The sequence below is a fragment of the Populus trichocarpa genome, chromosome 1 (assembly GCF_000002775.5).
Source record: "Populus trichocarpa isolate Nisqually-1 chromosome 1, P.trichocarpa_v4.1, whole genome shotgun sequence".
Lineage (NCBI taxonomy): Eukaryota > Viridiplantae > Streptophyta > Magnoliopsida > Malpighiales > Salicaceae > Populus > Populus trichocarpa.
Window position 1 is genome coordinate 26,821,440 of NC_037285.2, and position 18,507 is coordinate 26,839,946.

At 34.2% G+C, this 18,507-nt stretch overlaps 2 protein-coding genes and 1 long non-coding RNA gene across 3 annotated transcripts; all 3 read left to right on the plus strand.

Moving 5' to 3' along the window:
- The first annotated feature begins 1,135 nt into the window (after window positions 1–1,135).
- On the plus strand, window positions 1,136–4,321 carry LOC7478528 (uncharacterized). The gene is made up of 6 exons (XM_002299771.4): window positions 1,136–1,533; window positions 1,632–2,209; window positions 2,396–2,585; window positions 2,689–2,753; window positions 3,197–3,407; window positions 3,861–4,321. Exons 1-6 carry the CDS (start codon window positions 1,429–1,431, stop codon window positions 4,188–4,190), a joined length of 1,479 nt encoding a protein of 492 aa, XP_002299807.4. The 5' UTR covers window positions 1,136–1,428; the 3' UTR covers window positions 4,191–4,321.
- Window positions 4,322–10,308: 5,987 nt separating this feature from the next.
- Window positions 10,309–14,555, plus strand: LOC7478527 (phosphoinositide phospholipase C 4). The gene is made up of 9 exons (XM_002299770.4): window positions 10,309–10,823; window positions 11,141–11,337; window positions 11,869–12,004; window positions 12,104–12,346; window positions 12,457–12,665; window positions 12,805–12,922; window positions 13,676–13,828; window positions 13,902–13,988; window positions 14,089–14,555. Exons 1-9 carry the CDS (start codon window positions 10,506–10,508, stop codon window positions 14,386–14,388), a joined length of 1,761 nt encoding a protein of 586 aa, XP_002299806.4. The 5' UTR covers window positions 10,309–10,505; the 3' UTR covers window positions 14,389–14,555.
- A 916-nt stretch (window positions 14,556–15,471) lies between these two features.
- Window positions 15,472–18,104, plus strand: LOC7478526 (uncharacterized). The gene is made up of 2 exons (XR_002982958.2): window positions 15,472–17,531; window positions 17,635–18,104. It is a non-coding gene; the product is annotated as an uncharacterized LOC7478526 (long non-coding RNA).
- The last annotated feature ends 403 nt before the right edge of the window (window positions 18,105–18,507 follow it).

The following is an 18,507-nucleotide window of genomic DNA, read 5'->3' on the forward strand; positions in this document are numbered from 1 at the left end:
GCACCACCGATAAAAATGTATTTTAACTAAAAAATTCAAGTTTTATTTTTTAAAAAATATTGAGATAACAACATATTAAATCAACTCATGTCAACTCGAGTTAACCTTCAAATCCATGACCCGAGTCATGAGACAATGATAACCTCGCATAAAGCAAATAAAAGAAATTATGAAGTCAAATTCTCAATCAACACAATATTGAATAATGAGATTGATAAAAAAAATTAATTAAAAAATAGATAAAAAGCTACATAAGTTAATCTATCAAACCTATGATCCAGATCATAAGATCAAGATAACCCATAAAAAGTAAATAAAAAAATATAAAGTTTAATCCATAATGAACCTAATATTGAATGATGAAATAAAAAAAATTCAATTAAAAAAGACACGGAAAACAATCCAAGTCAAATCTAGTTAACCCGTCAAATCCATGACTCAAGTCATGAAACTAGAATAATCTCATAGAAAATAAATCAAAAAATTAACCAAGTCAACCTAAGTTAACTTGTCAAACTCGTGACCCGGGTCATGAGACTATGATAATCCCGTAGAAAACAAATTAAAACAAATTATGAAGCTTGATTCTTAATCAATTCATTATTAAATGATGAAATTAAAAAAAAATCAATCTAAAAACAGGATATAATAAAACGATATGATTCTATCCAGGTTAATTTATAAAACTCGTGATCAAGTTCATGAGACCAGGATAACCTCGTAGAAAACAAACTAAAATAAATCATAAAGTCTTATTCTTAATAAATTAAATGTTCAATAATTAAATTTAAAAAAAAAAGAATTCTAGTCAATTGGTTAATTAGCTAGACACAAGTCATAAGACTAAAATAATTATATATAAAAAATTAGAATAAATCACAAAGATTAATATCTAATAAATTAAATATTAAATAATAAAATTAAAAATATATATATAAAAAAACAACATCCCAATCCTCTCCTATTTTAAAATGAAATATTAATATGATAGAATAGAATAGAATAGAATGAAATATTAATATAATATATAATATTACATGCCTGCCAAAAATAACCTTCATATTCATTGCTGCTTTGCTTTACTGGCAGTGATTGGTTGCTTGGCCCATCTCTCGTCACATCGCAATCTTCCTCTGTTTACAAGCCGCGTGATCTCTATTCTCTAGCCGCGAACCACTCAAGAGAGAAAAAGCGGGACGAGAAAATAACCACATCAGCCGTTAGCAATTACCATTATCAGGGTTTGTTTCAAAACAAAGAAAGAAGGAAGGAAAACTCCAAATCAAAGGAGAGAGATAGAGAGACAGACGACAGACAAGACACAAAAAGCGGAGTGCCCGCAAATGCAATGATGGAAGCAAGCAAGCAATCATCAAAAAACAACAGCAGGTCCACTACTACTGCAACAAATTCAAATCTTTTTCAGTAATGGCTGCTCCTCTTTCAAGAAACAAGGCTCCAGCTCGCTTATCTTCCTCTCCCCTCCTTTGGATCATTGCCTTGGCCTCCCTCACCGTTTTTTTTCTTTACAAGGTAACATTGAAGAGATTAACAGAACCATTCAAATTCTGAGCTTGATCATCATTTTGTCTTTGAATATTATTTATTTTTGTTCATTGGCATCCAAACAGGTAGATAATTTGGCATTACAAACAAAAACGGTAGCGGGTCACAACTTACCACCGACACCATGGCATTTGTTTCCTCCCAAAAACTTCGACGATCAATCCCGTCATGCTCGAGCTTACCAAATTCTACATTGTTCATACCTAACATGCCCGTATTCCAACACTACCGTTTCGAAAGGTCACGGATTCAACTCCCCCTCATCGAGCCCCAAATGCCCTAGATTTTTCATGTTTATCCACCATGATCTGGAGCCATGGGCCCAATCACGGATAACCGTGGATCACATAATGGGGGCCAAAAATTATGCGTCCTTTCGTGTTGTCATTTATAAGGGGAGATTGTATTTGGATCCTTATTATGCGTGTGTTCAAAGCCGAATGATGTTTACAATATGGGGATTTTTGCAATTGTTAAAAAGGTATCCTGGGATGGTACCTGATGTCGATATTATGTTTGATTGCATGGATAAGCCTAGTATTAACAAAACTGAACATGATTCCTTCCCTTTGCCGCTCTTTCGGTATTGCACTACCAAGGATCACTTTGATATTCCATTTCCTGATTGGTCTTTCTGGGGTTGGTAAGTTTCTTTATCAATTTAAGCTATCTTTTGGTGCTTCTTGGTGTTCTTTTATAAATTTGGGCAATCGTTTCCACATGAATAGAGTGAGTGCTATTTGTTTAATTTGATTTTAATTGTTCCTTCTTTTTTTCTTTTTTTTAATTGTGTAGTTTGATATCTGAATTATAAATGACTCTGGTACAGGCCAGAGGTAAATATAAGACCGTGGGATGAGGAGTTTCGAGACATTAAACGAGGTGCCCAAGCTCGAAGTTGGCCAAAGAAATGGCCTCGAGCTTACTGGAAAGGGAATCCAGATGTTGGTTCTCCTACTCGTACTTCGCTGCTGGAATGTAATCACACTAAGAAGTGGGGGGCGCAAATTATGCGTCAGGTCTTATTTGACTTATAGGCTGAAGTTGTTTTTCTTATGGATGTAAATGTGTACTTCCAAAAAAGAATTATGTCTTTGATGTTGTTTCTTTGTTGGATCCCAGGATTGGGAAGAAGAAGCAAAAGGTGGTTATGTGAGCTCGAAACTATCACATCAGTGTGATTATCGGTGAGTAAAAGAAATATTCTTTATCTGCTAGATGCTGTGATGTATAATTTTGTGTAAGCATGATCTATATAAATGCTTAAAGAGCATTTTGGATACATACACCGATACACGCATAAACTAGACTGCAGTTTCAAATGATTACCCTTGAATGCACCTTGTCCATGTTAACTATGTCGTCTGTCCATTTGTAAAATTGTTTTTCTTTTAAAATGGAATAGGATTGGTCAAACCGACTCAATCAGGCCTGCAAATCCTTAAGTTGTAAATAAGCTTAAATGCCCTCTGTTGGGGCTCAACAGGAGTTGCATTGCGTAGCTTTTAAGGTGTAGTGCTACTTCTGAGTTTTATGTACTATACAGACCTCTTTTCTTTTGACTAGGTAACTGCACTCATCTTACAGCTGATCATTTGTTGTGTTTTTCCACTTCATCCTCTCTATTCAGGTACAAAATCTATGCCGAAGGCTTTGCGTGGTCTGTGAGCTTGAAATATATTATATCCTGCGGTTCTCTTGCACTGATAATTTCCCCACAGTATGAAGATTTCTTCAGCCGTGGCCTCATTCCTGAGAAAAACTATTGGCCTGTCTCTTCTGATGGGTTATGCCAGTCCATAAAGTTTGCTGTTGACTGGGGTAATACAAACCCCACAGAGGTATAGTTCAACTTCGACTTACCTTTCATGTTTTTCCTGTCATTCAACACACTTTCTCGCTAAAGATCAGTACTGTCATATTCAAGTTTAATTACTACATTTTGCATTCTGATTTTGATCTCATCTGGAATGATCAGGTTTCCAGGTTAACTGATTGCATTAATAGTGGAAGTAGTGATGATAATAGTTGTTAGTTGGCCACTACTGGGATCTGCTCTTTGGTTATTTTATTTAATGGTATAACTGTGGTCTATAACTACAATGCTGGGACAAGAAGTAGTTGGTTGTCTTGTTTCAGCGCACCAAAGACGATAATATAGAAATGTAGATCCATATTTGTCATTTTTTTGCTGCCAAAAACACAAACGTTGCTCTTCATGTTTTTGCATGAACAATAACATTTTCCTAGTTAATTTAAGAATAAATCACAACTTTTTTCAATAACACTGACAGGCACAGAAAATAGGAAAAGCAGGACAGGATCTTATGGAAAGCTTGAGTATGGATCGAGTTTATGATTACATGTTCCACCTCATATCGGAGTACTCCAAGCTGCAGGACTTCAAGCCTGTCCCGCCATCTTCCGCACTTGAAGTGTGTGTGGATTCCCTGACTTGCTTTGCTGATGAGAAACAAAAGCGGTTCTTTGAAAGAGCTACTGCCTTCCCTTCACCAAGCCCCCCATGCACTCTTCAACCTGCCAATAGTGATTTCATCAAGAGTTGGATGCAACAGAAACAGAGAACAATCACAAATGTGAGAGAAATGGAGTTAAAAGCTTGAAGAGAGAAGACAATTAAGGACAGGATTACACCATCAAGCTTGTAAACTAGAACCATTTTTTGCAGGTTTAGAGTTGCTTATAGTTTGTGTTTTGTTTCCATATGAAATCAAGAGTTACCACTTTCGCTTCAGCACTATTAACCCGCTGGAATCCAAGTATTCCTTAATGAACTTAAAAGTTCATAAGAACTCATGACTATGTGTCAACAGCAGAGGTTCAGATGCTACATCGTCAACAGAACATGAGAAGTAGTAGCCTCTCAGCTGATAAGTCGGAATATTTCTTTTGCTGATCTTCACAAATCTTCGGCAAATGTTTGAATTTGAAAGCTTGCGTATGGGGTTGGAAAACAATTCTATTCCTCTCTATTGGGCTTATTGGGCTTGGGTAAAACATCACTGGGCCGGGGGTATCTAGTTGTATTGAGCTATATGGGCTAAAAATAAGTTCGATCTGAGACTGGGTTGAAGCAAACTGATTGACGAGGTAAACTAAGGTAGGTCGGCTAAACCAACTTTAGTTAATTGTCTTGATTGTTATATATTCTCGGCAATGGAAGAATCGAAACAGAGATGCTAGTCTGTCGTTGTCCACCAATTCCTTTTCATTTGACTATTATTTCTCCTAGCTAGCAAACCGCGGAGGTGTGGTGTCATGCGGGATTCTTTCTACATTTACCTGTTGGGCAGCCAGCTGGCGGGCAGTGCTCGTTCCAACCAGGCAATGCCAATCAGGTAATATTTTCTTATGAATATTAGGTGATTTTTTTATTTATTATTTTTTTGAGACCGAGGTGAGGATTCGGCTGCTCGTCCAATCTGGCAATGCCACTAAGATAGAGCGTTTGGCAACTCTGCTGGCAACTTGCTTGTCAAAATTTAATTTAATTTTAATATATTTAAAAATATATATTTTAGAAGATAACTGCTAATATAATGTGAAATACTACCATCTCTGCTAGGCAAGGTTTATTCACAATTATTATTATTATTATTATTATTTAGGAGAATTAGGTGTGGTAATGAGTAGGTGAATTGAGGCAATTCATTAGTCTGAAACTGCTAAACTTCACACGTCAGATTCTAATGTGTCGGCAAGTGGAAGAGTCTAAAGTTGTTGCACGGTGAAAATACAGTCTTATTTTTAAAGTATATTAAAATAATATATTTTTAATTTTTAAAAAATTATTTTTGATATTAGTATATTAAAATAATTTAAAAATACAAAAAAATAATTAATTTAAAATAAATTAATAAATTAATTTTTTTAAAATACTTTTAAAACATAAAAATATTTTTTTTTTTGACATTTGAATGGCTAGAAAATCATGGTAAATAACTAAATATATAAATTTTCAAAGGTAACGAGCGTGTGACCCTCCTGCCACGAGAAGAAAGTGCCCTCCACCACGGAGCTATTTAAATAAATAAAATAAAAACAGAAGAAGCATGGAAACAATTAATATCACGGAAATTAATGTTTTATGGCACATGTTAAAATCCTTACAGAAATCACAACACTACTACTTTAAAATACTAAAGGGGACAGTTTTAGGAATTTGATGAAGGCAGGCAGGACCCCCACGTGTTTTCCAACGTAAGTATACAAAAGGGATGTGTCTTTATTTGAGATAATCGAAGGATGTTGTGCTCACACTCCGCGTATTATTATAAATAAAACTAAAAAGATGGGGAATTCCCTTTTTTGCCCGTTAAAAGAAAAAACCTTTTGCTTCCAGGATAATGGCATGATTGTCTTTTCAACGAAGATATTTTGATATTTTAAATTGATATAGGGTATGATGGATATTTGCTTTTAAAATTACACTGTAAATTATTATAAATATTCTTAAGATTAATATATTGTTTGCTGCGATAGATTTGTTTTTTTAACTTATACAATGCACAATAAAATTATCAATTTAGCCTCATAAAAAAAAAAAAAAACTTTGGCCTAGAGAAACAGATGTTTGTGTCTTATCTTTTGTATTTGCATAATAAAAATATTTTATTGTTCTCTGGATTAGTTTTTTATGTTTTAAATGTAAGGGCATTTTTGTTATTGTATTATTGAGTTTTTTGTTGTTATTGGGTAAAATAAAGGCTAGTTTTGTCCCTTAATAAATTAAAGTGATTTAAAAAAAAAAACATTGGCACGTATCGAGCATGCATCTGCACATCAACCACTTTGTGGTCTTTGGACAAGGTGTGCAATTGATTTTAGCAACTAAAAATGTTATTTTAGGATGTCATTAGATTCGTCTCGGTGTCTCCTCCATATCAAGGTGGCGCATGTAGAAAATGGAGCTCCAATTTAGCTTCGATAGACATTTCTTTCTTTCGCCCTACCCTGTAATTTTTTAAGTCAGCCCTTTAGGTTTTTTTTGTTTTCAATTTTGTCCCTGATCTTTTGGTTGATATTTTTTTTATTTCAAATAACTTATGAAAATTAAAATTTGCTTTAATTTCATTCTCATTTTATTTTTTTTTAATTCTCTTTGTTTTTTATTTAGTCCTTGATTTTTTGGTTAAGATTTCTTTTATTTGAAATAACTTATAAAAATTGAAATATGTTTCAATTTCGTCATCATTTGATTTTTAAAATTTGTTTTATTTAGTCCCTATTATTTTAATTGCTATTTATGGCATCTAATATAGTTTTTATAGTGTAACGTTTTTGGCGATTTCACCCTCGATTATTTTTTTTCTATCAGATTTTATCCTTATTCTTTTTATTGTTGTTTTTTTTTTTTTTTTTGCTTTGCTAAATTTTTTAGTTTGTTTTTTTATTTACATTCAATTACATCCTTCAATACTGAGTTGATTTGGATTTGAGCTTTTTGATTAACTCCATTTTGAAATTTTACAGATTTCAATTTGAAAAATGAACCCAGCTTAAAGACGTTTGTTAGGGGTTACCTTTTTTTTTTCATTCTTTTAAGCTATTTTTTTTAAGATTTTGTCCTTTAATTTTTATTTTATCAAAGATTAAGCTCATTGTTTTTTATATGCTTTTTACATAACGTTTTTTAGGGTTGGGTTATGGGGTCTTTTATATTTTATCCCCTTTTAGATATATTTTTTCAAAATATTTTTTTCTTTAATTAAATATAATTAATTGATTGAATAAAGATGGATACTCATTTCATTGTGTTTTGTTTAGTTTGCTTTTATAGGGCATTGCTCAAGCGAACCATGCAACTTCTTTCAATGTCGTTTTGCATCATTTTACAGTTGAGTTTAAACCAGCTCAACAAGCTCTTTTGGTTGTGGACGATATCCATAGTAGAGTGACGATGGATCTCAAACGATATTTTCTTTTTTTTCTTTATAAATATGATATTGACAACTCATTATTTATTTATTTATTATTGACAAGTGTTTTTTTATTGTTTATTTTCTGTTGGTGCCTTTGATTTTAATAAGATTATTAATTAACTGATCTTGTTAGATATAGTCAGGTTAATAATCTGAATATCAAGTACTTCTTGTTTCTTTCAAAACACAACTTTGCGGTGTAGTGTGGGCTCCTAGTCTCCCTAACATATTTATTAGGTGGTTTTGGAATTATAATAGTGGTTGTTTTTCAAAATATTTTTTACTTGAAAATATAATAAAAAAAATATTTTTATATTTTTTAAAATTTATTTTTGATATCAGTATATCAAAATTATTTAAAATCATTAACTTGAAGTAAAAAATAAAATTCAAGAATCTCCAAAAGCGCCTTTTGCACCCAAAAAACGAACACAGTGAGCCCAGCTCATCAACGGACTAAAAAATGAGTACAGGTTTCACATATCAATACGTGTTGTTGGTTCAAGTTAATTAAGATAATATTATTATAATTTATTTGTCTAATAAAATCAAATTGAGTTTAAACTATATTATTTATATTTAAAAGGGTCAATTTTTATTTAGTTTTTTGTAATCTAACTTAGCCAATCTCCAAGGTGACCTATCAAGCTAGATGACATTTTGCAGAATTTAAATGAAAGGTCTTTATCAATGCTACAAGAGAAATGGCGTGATACGCGATCCCATTAGCTGAATCACATATGTTGGAAGACGTGTCGGGAGTGTATATTTTTTGTGCTGAAATGTATTAAAATAATATATTTTTTTATTTTTTAAAAATTAATTTTAAAATTAACATATCAAAACGATTCAAAATATATATAAAAAATTAATTTTTAATAAAAAAAATTAAATTTTTATAGAATATAGTTTGCACCTCGTTTTCAAACGGTGATAAGTTACAGAAATATCTAAAACCTTGGTATTGTCGTTATTCATTACAGTGCTCAACATTATAAATTTTCTCGTTCTCGACTATACTTTTTTTGTGCTCAAGATTCAGGGGACAACGGGCCCTGCCATGATATGATGATATACTATAAGCCTACCAGGGCAAAAAGAAGAGAGAAGAAAATCTTTCACACCTTTAGCAAAGAAAAGCTTGCATATTATATACGGATCAAGAATGAGTGGCCTTAAATCTAAAATTATATATATATAATTAAATTCAAGATTCTTGCGTTGCCACACACGGTACAATTGATAGTCAGATAATTCCAAATCTCAAGGTCTTACAACCAAGTATAAACGCATTGATTGAGCATATCAAAACTAATCGTGTCCTTGGATTCATCGGCTCTTATCTCGATGCACACTATTTCCTGACTACTCGCCCGTCCTTCTTTGATTATTTTCTTCAGACAAAAACAGGCACCACTCCACTTGACATATTAAAATAGTGTACGTATCACTTAAGGGTCTAGTTGTTGTGGTCAATCGTGTGACTTGTTCCGTTCCTGTTCCGGGTTCAACCCTCTATGTACACGTCTGTCACCCCCGCGGTGCCTTACCTGCTCCTGGGCTTGCAGGATGTCCAGTAGGCCGTAGGGAATAGTCGTGGTGCGCGTAAGCTGGCCCGGACACCCCACGTAAATCAAAAAAAAAAAAAATAGTGTACGTAACTCATGTTTATATAAGTGGTAATAGCTTCAAACTAAAAAAATTATTTTTTTAATTTTACATTTGAGTCTTGTAGTTGCTAATATGATAGTCACTGGAGACTTACATAATCGTTAATTTTAGGACCCATGAAATTAGTCGAGTGCGCGCAAACTAGCCCGGACACCCACGTTAATAAAAAAAAATTATACGTTTAACCATCTAGTAGGTAGTCTAATAGTAAGAGATTGAGACTAAAAGCTTTGCTCCCCATGTAGTTTCAGGTTCGAATCATGTGGTTACTAATATGATAACCACTGGAGACTTGCATGGTCGTTAACTTCAGGGCCCATGAGATTAGTCGAGGTGCGTGCAAGCTAACCCGGACACTCACGTTAATAAAAATATTAGTGTGCATTTTATGCCGTGATATATTATATTCTTAAGAGTTTTTTTAAATATATTAAAAAAAAAATTTATTTTTTTTTACTTTAATAAATTAAAACCTTTTAAAAAAAATAATTTAATATTTTTATGTGAGACGCGCTTGAAAGTAGAAACCATTACATTTCTAAACATTATCTATTAGTACGTGTTTGATATCATAATAATTTTTATAGCTATAATTTAAAAAAGTTGGTCTAATAAAAGATATAAATTATAATTTTATTAATTATAATTTTGTTAAAAAAATTAGTGGAATCATACAAAACTATAATATATATATATATATATATTAATTAATTAATCAAATATTTTTAAAAATATACACTTCCAACTAAACTCTTACTACTTTGTATTATTGAGTTATATTTATTTTCAAATAAATAAACTCAAAACATCTTTTTTACTTTAATTAATACTAGTTAAGATGGGCTTTTCATAACCCCTTTCATTTATAAAATAAGATATTTTTCAAAATTTCTACTTCAAAATCTTAAAATGATAATACAGAAAACGAACCGATTCAGAAACTCCATTAAAAATTCATTCGACATAACCTCTAAGAAAATAATTCTTGATTTTAAGTTATTTTCTTATAGGTAACGTATAATAAGAAAAAGTATTTAATAAAAATACTAAAAAAAAGGCGGGAAGGTAAAGCGTTGAGCAGAAGCCGAGAGATTAATAGTGGAGAGGGAAGAGAAGTCGTCCTAATCTGTCTATAAATCAAGCTCAAAGTAACATGTCAAAAAATAATATAAAATAAAGACACCAAGAAGTCGCATAGTTTGAGAGTTCCTGTACTCCCAATTCTACAGAGACATAAATTCTGTCATGTCCTTGATCATATTTCTTGAATCTAAACAACAAAACACAACTCAATTCAACGCAAATCCTTTTTGGTGATCCGAGATCATGGCTGGGAGTTATAGAATGTGTGTGTGTTTCACTAGGAAGTTCAAAGTCACAGAGGCTGGCCCGCCTCCCGATGTCAATGAAGCTTTCTTCAAGTACACCGATGGCGGCACCCACATGTCGGCGGAGCAGCTGCGGCGGTTCTTGATGGAAGTTCAGGGAGATGGTGGCGTGTCCATTGCTGACGCCGAGAAGATAGTGGACCAGGTTTTGCAAAAGTTGCATCATATTGCGAAGTTTACTAGGCGTACCCTCACTCTTGATGATTTTCACCATTTTTTGTTCTCTGCTGATCTCAACCCCCCTGTAGGAGATCAGGTAATTGGGTTTTTCTTTTCTTTCTTTTTTCCCCAATTTGTTTGTTTGTCTTATCAAATTTTGGAAGAAAGGAGTAATTCCAGCAATGCCCAGAAGCAAATCTCACCATCAGTGTAAAACCATAGTCTTTTTAGATTCAAGTCAGGCATTGCATTTCTTTTCAAAGTAAATTTTATTTTTTAATGTATAAAGTGGCTTCAATGATCAAGAAACTAGGCTGTCATTAGATAATGGGATAAAAAGTCAATTCTGCAAAGCTTTCATACTATTTGAAAGAGTCATTGGTGTTTTGATACTCATCTGTGCTTTCCTTTCAGGTTCATCAGGATATGACAAAACCATTGTCCCATTATTTCATATATACTGGCCACAATTCCTACCTAACAGGAAACCAACTCAGTAGTGATTGCAGTGATGTCCCAATCATAAAGGCATTAAAGAGAGGTGTAAGAGTGATAGAGCTTGACATATGGCCAAATTCCACTAAAGATAATGTTGATGTTCTACATGGAAGGTGTGTTAATTCGATCTTTCTTTTGCTTAGTTTTTTAGATTGTAGCACTTAGGTTCGGTGCCTAATGCATTTTAGATGGATTCTTAAATTGCTAAATTCTGGAGTTGGCAATAAATTACGTGAGGCATCATATAGGTTAAAAAAAAAGAGCAGGGGCAAAAAAAAAAAAAAAGGCAAAACAAAGTTGTGGGTGAACACAGTTTTTCTTCTGATTGGATATGCCCTTAACTGCACCTTACAATACTATGCTTGGTTGAATTCAGCTACAAGTTATGCTTTTAACACAGATATTAGACTGATGTTATCGTGATATTGATCATTCCATTAGATGTTCTCTAGATATCTTATGATTAGTGAACAATATGGGTGGTTATAGTTGATTCTCTGATCTTGGAGATTCCTCAAATTTGTAGATGTTTAAAGCCCTTTTAAGATCAATATTCTTCCATTATTGGTCTTTTGATGACCCCAGCTATCAATCTCTTTCTTGGACTTTTGCTGATTCATAGATGCACGCGCACTTAAATGCAGGACCCTGACTGCTCCGGTGGAACTCATTAGATGTTTAAAATCCATAAAAGAATATGCCTTCTCATCCTCCCCATATCCAGTCATAATAACTCTTGAAGACCACCTCACCCCAGATCTTCAAGTCAAAGTAGCTCAGGTGGTATTTCCTTTTCCTGTTGTGGTGGATTGATTTGAGCCTACATTGTTTTCCCTTGGAACTGTAAATGTATTGACTGCAAAAGAATTGTGTGTTCAGATGATCAACGAAACATTTGGAGACATGCTGTACAGTCCTGAATGTGAATGTTTAGAGGAGTTTCCTTCTCCAGAAGAGTTGAAGTATCGGATAATTATTTCAACAAAACCTCCTAAGGAGTATCTTAAAGCTGAAAGTGGCAAGGACAAGGGGATTAAGTCTCGAAAGGATAAGGATTCTGATGACGATACATGGGGGAAGGAGCCATTGGATCTTGTATCTGATCAAGAAGATGGTGATGTGGTATGTTGAGGAATGAAACTTTCCGCTTTCCACTCCCAAATACATGTTAAATGAATAGCTAGTTTCCGAGGTGTGATAATTTCTGTTAATGTTGCCTTGTTTGCTTGCAGAGCGATACTTTTACAAGTGAAGATAGTGACGGTGAGTCACAACAGCCAGAGGTATCAGCGTACAAGCGTCTAATTGCCATTCATGCTGGGAAACCCAAGGGTGGATTAAAAGAGGCACTAAAGGTAGATCCCAATAAAGTTAGACGCCTTAGTTTGAGTGAGCAAGCTCTTGAAAAGGCTAGTGAAAATCATGGAACGGATGTTATTAGGTAATTGTTGATATCCAGCTTCTGGTGCAAGACATTTCATGTAGAAATATATATTCTGAGCTTGCATGTGTTTTCCTATTATTATAATTGGTTTACTATTCCACCAACTAAGCCTGGGGCTTGCAATCTCTCTGCACAGGTTTACCCAGAAAAATGTCTTACGGGTGTATCCTAAAGGTACTCGTTTTAATTCTTCCAACTACAAGCCACTAATTGGTTGGACACATGGAGCTCAAATGGTTGCATTCAATATGCAGGTATGATTCAGTGTTCTTTCTCCTGGTTGAGAAGCTGAAACGTTATTTAGTGATCTGTAGATCATGTTAATCTTCACTCATTGCCACTGTACTCCTCTAGATCCCTTTCTTGAAATGGTTATAAATGATTCAGCTGGATTATGGTTTTGTGACATTCAGCATGAACCTGAAGTCTTTAATTGCATTTCAATAGCAATACTTCAGATTTTTTTACTGTACTAAGGTCATTGACATTGAGTTATCAAGCATTCCGTTGCGAGAGGGGGAAGACCCATTAATTATCTTGATCATTTAAGTTCGTTGGCATTGTTTCCTTTCTCAAGTTTGATTAAAAGTTAAAATGCTCTTTTTGGCTGTAAGAGTTAAGCCAATGCATCAACTAAAGCAAACAGAAAAAATAATTAAGTTGCTTGGGCAGAAGTACCAAATTTGCTCTTGTAAATGACACTATGATGGACAGAGATAGACAGGAAAGGGAAAAATGAATAGGATGCAATTGTCAGTCTTTTGTTATTCAGTTAGTTACTATTAAGCTAGTTACAACCTAGTCAAATAGAAGAAGAGGCTGAAAATGGGAAAAAGAAAAGGGATAAATGGTTTAGAATTTGTAGTGTCCTTAGATGCGACTTTTTATTTAACTTTGACAGTGTTCTTTTCTTATTTTCCTACGATAGTTGAATTTCAAGAACTATGAGCTATGGTTTTTCATGACTTTCTAGTTCCGAGGCTCAATATTGTCTCTCCTACATTCAGGGTTATGGTAGATATCTTTGGCTGATGAATGGGATGTTTAGGTCAAATGGGGGATGTGGTTTTGTGAAGAAACCGGATTTCTTGATGAAAGGGGGTCCGCATGGTGAAGTTTTTAATCCTAAAACCAAATTCCCAGTAAAGAAAAGTTTAAAGGTGAGTGCACCTACCACCTTCCTCTACTCTTTCTTTCCTGGAGGCTCTAAAAGCGTGCAATGTGATTTGACAGGTGAAAGTATACATGGGTGATGGATGGCACTTGGATTTCAAACCGACTCATTTTGACTCATATTCCCCACCAGATTTCTATACCAGGGTAAGCTAGACATGCATTTGTTCTGTAAAGCGAATTTTACCGGAGCAATGAAGTTCATTTCCCCGTCAATGCATGAATTTACAGCAAAATCGTGTTTCAGGTCGGCATTGCAGGAGTGCCAGGTGATGCTATCATGAAGAAAACAAAAATAAAAGAGGACAACTGGACACCTGTTTGGGATGAGGAATTTATATTTCAGTTGACTGTTCCTGAACTAGCTTTACTACGAGTTGAAGTTCATGAGTATGACATGTCTGAGAAGGATGATTTTGCTGGACAGACTTGTTTGCCTGTCTCTGAACTGAGACCAGGAATCCGTGCAGTACCCCTTTTTGATCGCAAGGGAGAGAAATTAAATTCATCGAGGCTTCTCATGCGCTTTGAGTTTGTCCAAGATTGACTTCATCAAGTTTTCATTCCACGTATATATTTCAGTTGAGTTCTTTCATCCACGGTTTTGCATTTATGCTATTGCTATGTATGTATTCTTCAAAACTGTTATGAACTAATCATGATCTGTATTTTCTTCCTTTTAATGACTAAGATTTATGTACTTGTTTATCACAAGAGGTGGTTTTCCTTGACAAGTAATTCTAAGGTCTTTTACACGCATACTGGGAAAAAAAAAAAAAAAAAAACTGTTTCCTGTTGTTTCCTTGGAATTTTCTTTATATTCGCATGGAAGTTTTCTGGTAATTTTTATGCACATTCACATAAGACAACAATAGTTACTCTCTACGCATACAGTCTAAGCGCTTGGTAGAATGTTTTATGTTACGCAATAGTCATGATGATTTCTGCAAGACATTCTGAATTTCTACAAGATTTAAGTTCCTTGCTTGCTTGCTTGCTTGCTTGAGCTCTCTGCCCTACTAATAGGGGAATGGACCTCATGTATGAGCCTAGTCGACGTGGGGCCTTAAAAGTAAGCCGGGGATAGTTTCAAAAGCATTTAAAAAAATAAATATTTTTTTTTTTTTTTTTATATTTTTAGATCATTTTGATGTGCTGATGTTAAAAATAATTTTTTAAAAATAAAAAATATATTATTTTGATACATTTTCGAGTGAAAAATATTTTGAAAAACAACCGCAACTACACTTCCAAACACGCTTTGTGTGTTTGTTTTGCAACTGCTTTTGCGTTTGCGGTGCAACAACAGTAAAGGGTTTGGTAACAAACTAAACTGTGTTTTGTACTGCGTGGCCCACTAAAAAATTAAGTTTGAAATGTAATTTTTGTGAAACAGTTTTTACATGTTTTTTTAACTGAATTTCATAATCAAATATATATCTAAATCTAACTAACCACATCTAACCATATTTTTTTTATAACTTATCTTTCTTAAATCACGACCGCAAAACTACTTCAAAAACAAACATGTTTATTGGTTGTGCTCCGTTAATACCTCATGTAATGTGAGAATTATAATTAAAAAAAATATTTAAAATTTTAATATATATAACTATTTATATGAATGTATAACTATTTATATGAATGTAGGTTATATAAGTTGTAAATAATAAAATTTTAAAAATTATTTTAAAAGATTTTTTATTTCATATTAAAAAGATATTATCTTTTCATTTTAAATTGAATTACCTAATTTTTTTATCTCATAATAAAAAAAACATAATTTTTTTTTATATATAAATATAAAGTATATAAATTACTATTTTTCAATTTCATATTAAAAAAATAATTTTAACTTGTGGATGTCCAAGTCTTCACACCAACTGCAACCCCAGTTTTGTTTTTTTTAAGATTTGGCCAAGATCTCGGATCTTAAGTCAATCTGTCGGGCTGGGCTCGTTCCGGTATCTATGGTGAGAAATATTACTATCTATCTTTCGACTTATTGAGTATTAGAAAATCTCAAATTCATTCTGGCGAGGCGAGGGAAGTAAATTTGTCCAGGAGAATATACAAAGCCATTATAAAAGCAGTCTCGCTCTTGATATGGCAGATAGCTTAAGTTAGAATAATATGATTGTAAATCTAAAATGAAACAAAACAAAAAAAAAAAACGTAGTAGCAAATCAGTTCTAAAAGCTGAATGACAACCTAAATTATAACATAATAACTCAGTATTCCCTTTACTGATGAGTATATTAGGAAGTAGGATCATAGATTTCTCAAACGAAGTCTTGTGTTGTGAAGTCAGGGACAACATGAAGTCTAGAATGTCTCAACACCTCGGATTTTCTGCTTCTTCATGAGGCAGGACATGCTTGTCTAAATTTGTTTTGGTACCGAGTATAAGCTCCAGTATTATTTAACTTGCCATCTTAATTATCAGATCTCAAAATCAAGTCTAATGATTTCTCCTCTAGGTTTACCCGGCATAATTTGTTGCGGGTATACCCTAAAAGTACCTGGATGACTTCATCTAATTACGATCCTTTTGTTGGATGGATGCACGGAGCTCAAATGGCTGCATTTAATATGCAGGTTTGTCTCCTTCTTATGCTGACTGAATGAGCACTGATACTTTTATTCTCTATTTATGTCACCGATCGCTCTCTATAGGACATAAGACCGAACAAGACACACTCCGATGAACTACTTCACTCGACAGAACTTATTTCCAAAGTTATTTAAGTTGCAAAACTGTTGTTCCAACAGACAGTACAAATGTGCATCTAACAAAGCAGGTCTCAATCCAACATCAGGATCTTGTGATGTGCTTAAGCATGCAAGAAAAGTAGTTTATGGCTTTCCTGTTCTTGTGTTGGCTCAAAGCATTTTCTTCATCAAAAGGGAATAGGAATACAAGTCCATGACAAAAAAAGAAGAAAAAAACCCACCTATCATTGTTGAGGTAAATCGAGTCCCATATCGAAATCGCTAGTGCTTTGACTGATCACTGGCGACAATTTGGAGTATTCTGAGTAAGTTTCAAGAACGCTTAGAAATATTTGGTCATTTTGCTTTAAGATCTAGCTCCTCTATGTAACAGGGTAGAGTTCAAGCTGCATAATAATAGCGCCCAGCTTGCTTGAAAACTAGTTTTTCTGTAGTGTAGTATACGTGGAAAAGTCGTATCGCTATAATTCAAGTCTAGGTAACTTCTTCCAAGAAGAGAACAATGATTATCTAGCCACAACACTGATAAAAAACAAACCAGAAGTGTATGCGACTGCAGATCCAACAACACTATCATCAAACTGTCTTTAAGCTAAATTAGGTGTTTGAATTTCTTAGCAGCTCCAGTTATATTGCATGCTTTCTTCTGATAACATTCCATTTTCATGTTTGACCAACTGACTTAAGCAGGAAGAGAATTTCGAACTGTTTGAGCTCCATTTCAATTGCTTGTTGGGGCAGAATGTCAATTTTCTGTGTTGTGGCCTTGTGGGTTTCCTTGACCCTTTCCTCTTTATATCCTTGTCAGGGCAATGAGGCAATGACAAGCACATTTGGATTATGCAGGGAATGTTTAGAGCCAACGGTGGCTGTGGTTGCGTGAAAAAACCTGGTTTTTCATTGAGTGAACCTGATTCTGATCCTAGTGTGCAATTGACTGTAGAAAAGATTTTGAAGGTGCGTGGACATAATTAGGTAGTACCTATAAATGTTTTAAATTTCCACTTCTCATCTCTCCAATACTGAAACATCTGAATCGGATTTACCTTTTTATTTTCAGGTGAAAATCTACTTTGGGGCAGGGTGGCATTTGGATTTTCGCTGCACACATTTTGATCTGTATTCTCCACCTGACTTCTTCGCAAGAGTAAGATATCTAGCACTTGAGGTCTTGGCCTAGCGGTGGTAGAGACTTGTTTTCTTTCTCTGCAACCGGGTTCGAACCTCTCTATGCACGCCTGTCACCCCCGCGGTGCCTTACATGCTTACTGGGTTTGCAGGATGTTCAGTGGGCCGTGAGATTAGTCGTGGTGCGCGCAAGCTGGCCCGGACACCCACGTAAATAAAATAAAAAAAAAATAAAAAAAAAAGTAAGATGATCTATGTAAATATGTGTCATCAGTATATGTGCCTGTTGGAATTTCAAGTCACAAATTTTGGAGCTGCTTTTCTCCTTCGGAGTTCTGTACTTGTTGTAAACTTTGACACGCCAGAAGTTTTTCCAGATTTTTTATGCTCATCTTAACACATGCATCACTCCGCATTACTCATTTGGCAGAATTATCATCTAGATTTCCCTCATTTGGAACATGACCGTGGGAAAAATGTTACTAATGATAACCAGCAAATGGATTCACAGATTGGAATCAGGCTCCCAGCTGATAGAGCTAAGGATACAACGTACGTAACTAAAAACAGCTGGCTACCGGAATGGAATTAGAAATTGAAGTTCAAACTGAATGTTCCTCAAATGGCTGTGCTTAGGATTGCAGTCCTCGAGCAAGACAGATATGGGAATGAAGGTTTTGGAGGCCAAACATGTTTGCCTATATCTGCCACTACTTGATTCCTGAATTCATGACCGGCACATAAACAATGTTCTTTTCTAGGTTTTTTACCTATGCGGATCCAAACATACAAACAAACCTTTTCT